The sequence below is a fragment of the Stigmatopora nigra genome, chromosome 7 (assembly GCF_051989575.1).
Source record: "Stigmatopora nigra isolate UIUO_SnigA chromosome 7, RoL_Snig_1.1, whole genome shotgun sequence".
In the NCBI taxonomy this organism is placed as follows: Eukaryota; Metazoa; Chordata; class Actinopteri; order Syngnathiformes; family Syngnathidae; genus Stigmatopora; species Stigmatopora nigra.
Window position 1 is genome coordinate 15,953,073 of NC_135514.1, and position 6,813 is coordinate 15,959,885.

At 46.5% G+C, this 6,813-nt stretch overlaps 2 protein-coding genes across 5 annotated transcripts; one reads left to right on the top strand and one right to left on the bottom strand.

The window, feature by feature from the left end:
- Positions 1-29: 29 nt before the first annotated feature.
- LOC144198944 (SH3 domain-binding protein 5-like) lies at positions 30-4,118 on the bottom strand. Its single transcript, XM_077720208.1, has 6 exons — positions 3,437-4,118; positions 2,651-2,713; positions 2,450-2,578; positions 2,191-2,355; positions 1,950-2,123; positions 30-1,180 (listed from the first exon to the last, which is right to left on the bottom strand). The coding sequence occupies exons 1-6, from the start codon at positions 3,686-3,688 to the stop codon at positions 752-754; spliced, it is 1,212 nt and encodes a 403-aa protein (XP_077576334.1). The 5' UTR covers positions 3,689-4,118; the 3' UTR covers positions 30-751.
- A 222-nt stretch (positions 4,119-4,340) lies between these two features.
- Positions 4,341-5,842, top strand: bola1 (bolA family member 1). 4 transcript variants are annotated; one of them, XM_077720210.1, is made up of 2 exons: positions 4,341-4,422; positions 5,211-5,842. In XM_077720210.1, the coding sequence occupies exon 2, from the start codon at positions 5,246-5,248 to the stop codon at positions 5,729-5,731; it is 486 nt and encodes a 161-aa protein (XP_077576336.1). In that variant the 5' UTR covers positions 4,341-4,422; positions 5,211-5,245; the 3' UTR covers positions 5,732-5,842. The 4 variants fall into 4 exon arrangements, with proteins under 4 accessions (XP_077576336.1, XP_077576338.1, XP_077576335.1 ...); XM_077720212.1 differs by having other exon boundaries at positions 5,307-5,842; XM_077720209.1 differs by having other exon boundaries at positions 4,377-4,422; positions 5,138-5,842.
- Positions 5,843-6,813: the final 971 nt, after the last annotated feature.

Below are 6,813 nucleotides of genomic sequence, written 5' to 3' on the forward strand. Positions count from 1 at the left end.
CAATATGCACTATTTTATTTGAATGATGATTACGACTGTACAACTAACAAGTTTATTTTTTGTTGCAATAACATGAGCATGACACAAGTCACATTCGAATTGTTAAGTTATTATTATTATTATGAATAATTGTGGAAGCCAGAGGGATAAAATGATCATCACTCTTACAATTCACAAAATAAATCACATTCAAGTTTGCGTCAAACTGGAAGAATAAAATGAAGATTTGGACGCAAATTAAGCATAACAATTAGAAATGTGATCCAAATATGTAGAACTAAGTCTTCAGAGAATATTATTTTTATAATTTACCATTGATAACGGTGGTAAATTATGTAAAATTAGTCTTATTTTTGAATTTGTCCAAAAAATGTTAGTTTGTTCATTTGTCAAAACAAGCCTATGTCTTTCATTCATTTATTTGGACATTCCATTTTATTAAATTAATGATTTAATTCTCTATAATATTCTTTATTGCACATGGCAAAATGTCTACGAGCTTTTTTTCAATTCATGAACAAAAACAAAACCTCGGCGGGTGGGCGGGGCTTACAGTCAGGTGCACTTTAAATAAAAAGAAAAGTGTGGGAGTTTCTTTGAAAAAAATAGTTTAAAAACTGTTCAGGGCAAAAGAAAAAATACACAAGCGGCGGCGGCGGCGTCACGCAGCGTCGTTGGGACGCCGTCGGCCGGCACGCCACGCCGACGTTCCCTCGGGCGCGAGGATGGCCAACTCCGCCCACTTTTCCAGCTACAAGCTAAAGCTGCGGTGGTGCTGCTTGGAGAAGCGCTCTTGGCGGAGGCGGGCCACCTCGCGGCCAGGCTCCTCCCCCACCCCCTCGCCCTCTTCCCCGCCGGCCAGGCTGCCGGCGTCGCTGAGGTCGCCCAGGTGCTCCACCGAGTCGTACTTCTCCAGGTCGGACGCCACGGTCCGAAGACTGAAGACGGACGGCGAGTCGGAGCCGGCGCGCTCGGCCGGCCGGTCGCCGTCGGGCGGGTTGGCGCGGGCCCCGCCCTCCGCCTCGGCGCCCACGGGGGGGCTGCGTCCCAGGGGGCCCGGGCCCAGCCTCTGGGCGTGGATCTGCTCGCTGATCTGCTCCAGGTTCTTCAGGGCCGACGAGTAGCGGCTCTTGACTTTGGACACCTGCTGCTCTAGCGCCACCACTTTACTCTTGTGTTCCTGCGGGGAAAACGTTTGGGAATTTAGCGGGGGGAAGTCATACGGTGGATCCAATCATTTTCAGCTTCAAAAATTCAACCGCAAAAAAATAAATAAATTGGGTGACAACTTTTTTGCCAAAAATGAGATAAACCTAAAAAACATGCAAAAAATTGTGGCAGAAGGGGGGTCGACAAAAGTGACCCCCAAAAATTCAAATTTGATCGGCAACGGAAGACAAAATAATGTAAACATAGCGCAAAGCCGTTTTAGATATAATATTTAGATTTTTTTACATAAACGGATTAAAAGAATTGGATTTAAATCCCTGAATATTCAGTTTTTTATAGATCTAAAACAATGTTTATTTTAGCATTTTTTAAATATATTTTTAGATTTTACAAAACGATTTTTGAACTAAAAACAGAAAAAATGGATTAAAAAAATACAATGATTGATTTAAAAAGGGCAAAATCAAGAAATATAATATCCATCTTTCCTCTTCATTTGAATTTGATCCTAAAACAGAAAGTCAGCACTCATCATTGACTTTCCCGGGCCACACAAATGATGCGGCGGGCCACATTTGGCCCCCGGGCCGCCACTTTCACACCATTGTTTTAAATCAAACTAGCGTCATGACGCCTGGCAAATGGAGACCTGCCAATTTGGAACCATGAAAACTGTATTATTGCCGGACCGGAATCAAGCGCGTACTTAGCATTTTAGAGCAAACTGTGAGGAATTGTTGGCAAAATAATGTTGTCGGGCGGGCGCTGCGTATTTTCACCTCCAGGATGCGGTTGAACTGCGCCTTGAGCTCAAAGTACGGCTTGGACTTGACGATGGCCCTCTTCAGCGACTTCTGCAGCGTCTGCACGCGGCCTTCCGCCTCCTGACAGGCCCGAGTCACGCGCATGTGCTCGCGCTCGCTACGCAGACGCTCCTCCTCCGCTTCGTTCACCTCAAAATTAAAGATACGTACTATTAAAAACAAGGAGCTGGTCGGGGCCGTTTAGGACGGATGTCACCTTGGCGGTGGCGTGGTTGAGCATCTCCTGCCAGGTGGGGTCCAGAGTGTTCCTGCCGTCCGCCATCAGGCCCTGCTCGGCCACGTAAACCATCTCCCTGGCCGCCGTGTGCATGGAGACGGCGCGTTCGTAGCTCAGCGCCGCCTTCTGGGTCTCCTGCTGGGCCTGCGCCCACCGACCGACCGATGGCCGTTTGTCACTCGGAGGCGTCCGACCGTGGCATTTTTACCAAAGGCGTGGTGGAGAAAACGCGCCCCACCTCCTTGGCCAGCCGGCGGGCCTCGTAGTAGGGGCGGGCCTTGTCGATGCAGCCGCCCAATTGGGAGCTGTGGGCGTTGAGCTTGCGGGCCGAGTCGGTCAGAATCTTGCGGTATCCCGAGCGGGCGTCCTGGAGAGAGGAGAGGGAGGCCCCTCGTCAGACTCCGCCCACAAAACGGGACGGCGAACTCCGCCCACTTACGTCCAACTGCAGCTCCAGTTTGTTTATTTCGGCGCTAGCTTCGTTCAGGTGCTCCAACTCTTCCTGTGGACAGAAAAAGAAAAAGAAAAGTCAGTCCGCAGATTATAAAAATCATTTTTTGAGAAAACACTATTTTGTATTGCAAATGTAGAGAACCAGGACTGTTAAATAATAATAAATATGTAAATAATTGGTACATCTGTTGGAATTTGACGCAACTCTTTATAAAATTAATTATTTTATTGAAATATTTATTTGACCTAATGAATAAGCATGATTATAATTCACTTATCCATCCTTGTTTTGTTCCAAAATTTGATTCATTTGCAATTCAGAAGCTATTTTTTTGCTCTGCAGGTTAATTGTGATTCTGAACGTGCTAGAAAACTTTGTTTACGTCGAGCTGCAGTAACCCGGATGAAGACTAAATTCTGAACTTGTCATTGGCTAATGCTGGTGGAGGTGGGCGGGCCGAGCGGGACCCTCCCTTGTGTAAACACACAATCAAAACAATAGCTTTTTGCGCAGCGAATCGTCCTTTAAACAGTGAAAATCCATGTTTAACCACCGAGAAGCGTCTCAAAAGTACTACCGATTCCAGTACTGACATTTCTATGAGGGTCTTTTCCGGATTGTACGTCTCTCGCCGTCAATGGCAACCAATGAGTTCATGACGCATGCTTTTGTTGAAATGTGCACTACTATGTTTACCAATGAGTCAGAGAAGGAGTGATACTTTGGAAAGTGTTCATGATACGAATGAAAGATGGATCGGTCGGTCGGTACCTGTATTCGCGGATCCAATTCATCGTCGTAAGGGCTGTGGAGCTGCTCGCCCACCTTGTTGGCGTGGTTATCTCCAGCCACATCTTGTCGGCAGGCGTCCCTCGGCGACTTCGGCGACTCCACCACCGCCGCGGTCGGCTCGCTTTGGGCGGCTTTGCTCTCGTCGTCCCCGTCGGGTCGAACCTCCCTCCAGTCCCCGGCGTCCGACTCCCCGGAACCGGCTGGGCTCTCCCGCTGGTCGCTCGGCTCCATCCCGGACCGGGAGATTTGCGCAACAAATTGAGACTATTTTCCCACTTTTAGTCATAGGCCACACTCGAGAGGGTTGTCGACGTAAATAGGGGGGGAAAAAACAAATGGGCCATATTGGGGCGAGTGCGAGGTAGCCGACGGGCCGCCATATCAAATCACACCGAGTCACTTAGCAACCGGAGCTAAACTAGCTGCAGGCAGGTGCTTTCCGACCGTAACATCTCCCGAGGCTCGCAGCTCTTCTTTTTGTGGCGTGAATGAAATAAATCTATGAGAATGCTAAAACCTTCAACAAGCCCGTCATCTTTGTTGTCGCCTTTACATCCCACCATTGAATAAGGAGGTAGCTAATGAGCTAGCTAGCTAGCGAGTTCGGCTCACATCATCTCTACATTTGGGCGTGCTGTGCCACAGCAATCAGATTATAAGAGGCTAGATGCCTAATGTCACAAATGAACGGCGGCCATCTTGCGTCGGGAAACCGCGAGCCCTTGGTCCATGCATTTCCGTTCACCCAAAAATATTATTATTTTTAAATAAATATAAGATTCACGTTTTAATATCGAATTCGACCAAATAACTAGTGTAATTAGAAGCCAACATATGTTGTTTACGGCCACACAGCATAAAAGTAAAGCATATTTGTAACCAAAAGAAGACCAAAATTATATTGACACTTCCGGCGCTTTACAACGTCACAAAAGCGACGGCGTCAGCTACCCTCGAGTATCACGGTAAGGTCTTCGGTGTTCTTTTTCTAATGCTTCAATTTAATTTGAGGGATATTTATTGGGGATTAACACCCGTTTGTTTAAAACATAAGAGAGACTTAAATCATAATAGTCAGGTTTTATTTGGTAGGCACCTATAATGGGTGACGTTTTGGGGAAGGCTAACAACTAGTGCTAGGTAAACTAAGGACTGTGGGTAAAATGCGTGTTTAGATTAAGTTAGTTTAATGTAAGGGTTACATTCTCACAACGTTCAGTGTGATTATTGCACACATCATGAATGCCTATAATTGAGTAATGATAATTTTTAATGTACATCAACTTTGAATTTCTTTAAAATGATCCAAAATAAAACTTGCAGACTTATTCCCCACTCAAATATGGCTATAATCTTTATATCTCCTTCTAAAATCACAAAACTGAAATTTTACGATATATAACTTAAGATAACCATTGATATTAAATTATTGCCTTATGGCAGACCATTTCCACAAGGGTGATGTGGCTGAAAGACGGAGAGTTTGACCGAACCAATGAGGTTTTCTGCTGAAACAAGCAAAATCACCTAATTACAGTTTTAAGAGAACAACTTCGTGTAAGAAAGGGCCTTAACTGGTTTTTAAATAAATAGAGGGGGGAGAGTACATTAAATTGAACCTTGAGGGCCACCGTAATTCAATTCGCATTTAATGGCTGTCGTTCCTCGGCCTACCACTAGAGTGAGGCCTACACGCTCTCCCACCTGAGAATCACATAATTCATCAGCTGACGTACACGCCCGATCCATATAGAATGGAGCTTCCTTTATTCGCTCCTTCCAGTCCAAATGGATTGGACGTCTAGCGCCGCCCGCGGACGCCCACGAGTCAAGTTTGTCCTCCTGGCAGGCGGTCCGATGTTGGCCTCCGTCCTCCGCTACTCTCGGCCCGTCCTTCTCTGCCGCTCCCTCCACATGGACCCCTCCCGCCCCGTAGAGGGCGCCATCTTCGCCAAACTGACGGCCGCCTTTCAGCCGGAGCACCTGGAGGTGCGCAACGAAAGCGGCGCCCACGCCGTGCCCCCCGGCTCCGAGTCGCACTTCCGCGTCATGGTGGTCAGCGAGCGCTTCCGCGGCCTGACCCCGCTGCAGCGCCACCGCCTGGTCAACGAGACGCTGAAGGAGGAGCTGAGCGCTCGCGTCCACGCACTCGCCATCCAAGCCAAGACTCCCGATCAGTGGCGCCAGGACCCCGCCGTGGCCCGGAGCCCCCCGTGCGCGGGGGGATCCCGAGGGGACGCAACCGTGGAGGAGAAATTGAAAGCGGGGCGATGACGGGGACGCTTGCCGACGGACGCCATCTTTGTGGGGGCGATAATGAGGACGCTAGCTTTTGTGAAACACTTTGTCGGGATTACACAACAATAAAAATGCTCATAGACTGAATATTTGTTATCTTTTAAGATCTTATTTCCACTCAGGCTTTCAAATTGACAATATTTTCAGGCCCCAAAAGTCTTTTCTGATAAAAAGAGAATATTTTGAAGTCTTTCAGGGTAAGCTGGTTAAGCTTTTAGAGAGGAAGTGACTATTTTTGGTCTTTATATCTAAAATAAAACCCACCAAAAACAATATTAGCACAGATTACAAATATATTTTTGAGTCTAATTTGTCTAATTTATTTTTTTAAGTCTTTTTCAGTCTAATTTTGTTGTATTTTTATATAAGTGAACAGAATGATATTTAATTCTTTTAAAAGTGATTAATTTATGTTGCTCTTCTGCAGTACTTTTCACTGTCAATAGCACTAGTTGTCCACAAGAGGGCGACATGCGCACAAACCACACGTCCTCAATTTAGGACGATTCCCACTGGAAGAGTTGTTTATGCGCTCATTGAATAATTTATGATTTGGGAGATTATGTTAACCTGATTTATTTTGGTTTGCGTGGGTCACATTGGAGAAGAGAAGGAAAAAAAGATAAGATTGACGTACAGGCGTCAGCGTCCGTGAGAGCAGACGGGGAGTGTGTTTTCATTTCATCTTCTGGACAAATATTGGCCATGGAAATGTTGACTGGTGTCACTGGAAGCCTCATCGTCATGACGTCAAGCATATCGTGACCTTCCTCAATCTGCCCGACGGCTATAGACGTCTAATCCATTTCAAGTGCCGGGTGGGGCCTGCCAGCACTTTTGGGGAGATTTGTGACATTTATGCTCATATCCCCTCATCTTACACCCCCCATCAGACAAAATAATAATTTGAATGTGGGAAAAGCAGTCTAAAGCATGTGTGTCAAAGTGGCGGCCCGGGGGGCCAAATGTGGCCCGCCACATCATTTTGTGTGGCCCGAGAAAGTCAATCATGAGTGGCGACTTTCTGTGTTAGGATCAAATTCAAATTATAGATGTCT

Bases quoted from the DNA above. Each gene is read 5' to 3' on its own strand.
- LOC144198944 (XM_077720208.1), bottom strand. From the start codon at position 3,688: ATGGAGCCGAGCGACCAGCGGGAGAGCCCAGCCGGTTCCGGGGAGTCG. The intron at 2,714-3,436 runs GTACCGACCGAC...TTCTGTCCACAG, and splicing joins AATTGGATCCGCGAATACAG to GAAGAGTTGGAGCACCTGAA. The intron at 2,356-2,449 runs GTGGGGCGCGTT...CGGTGGGCGCAG, and splicing joins CCCGCCGGCTGGCCAAGGAG to GCCCAGCAGGAGACCCAGAA.
- bola1 (XM_077720210.1), top strand. From the start codon at position 5,246: ATGGATTGGACGTCTAGCGCCGCCCGCGGACGCCCACGAGTCAAGTTT.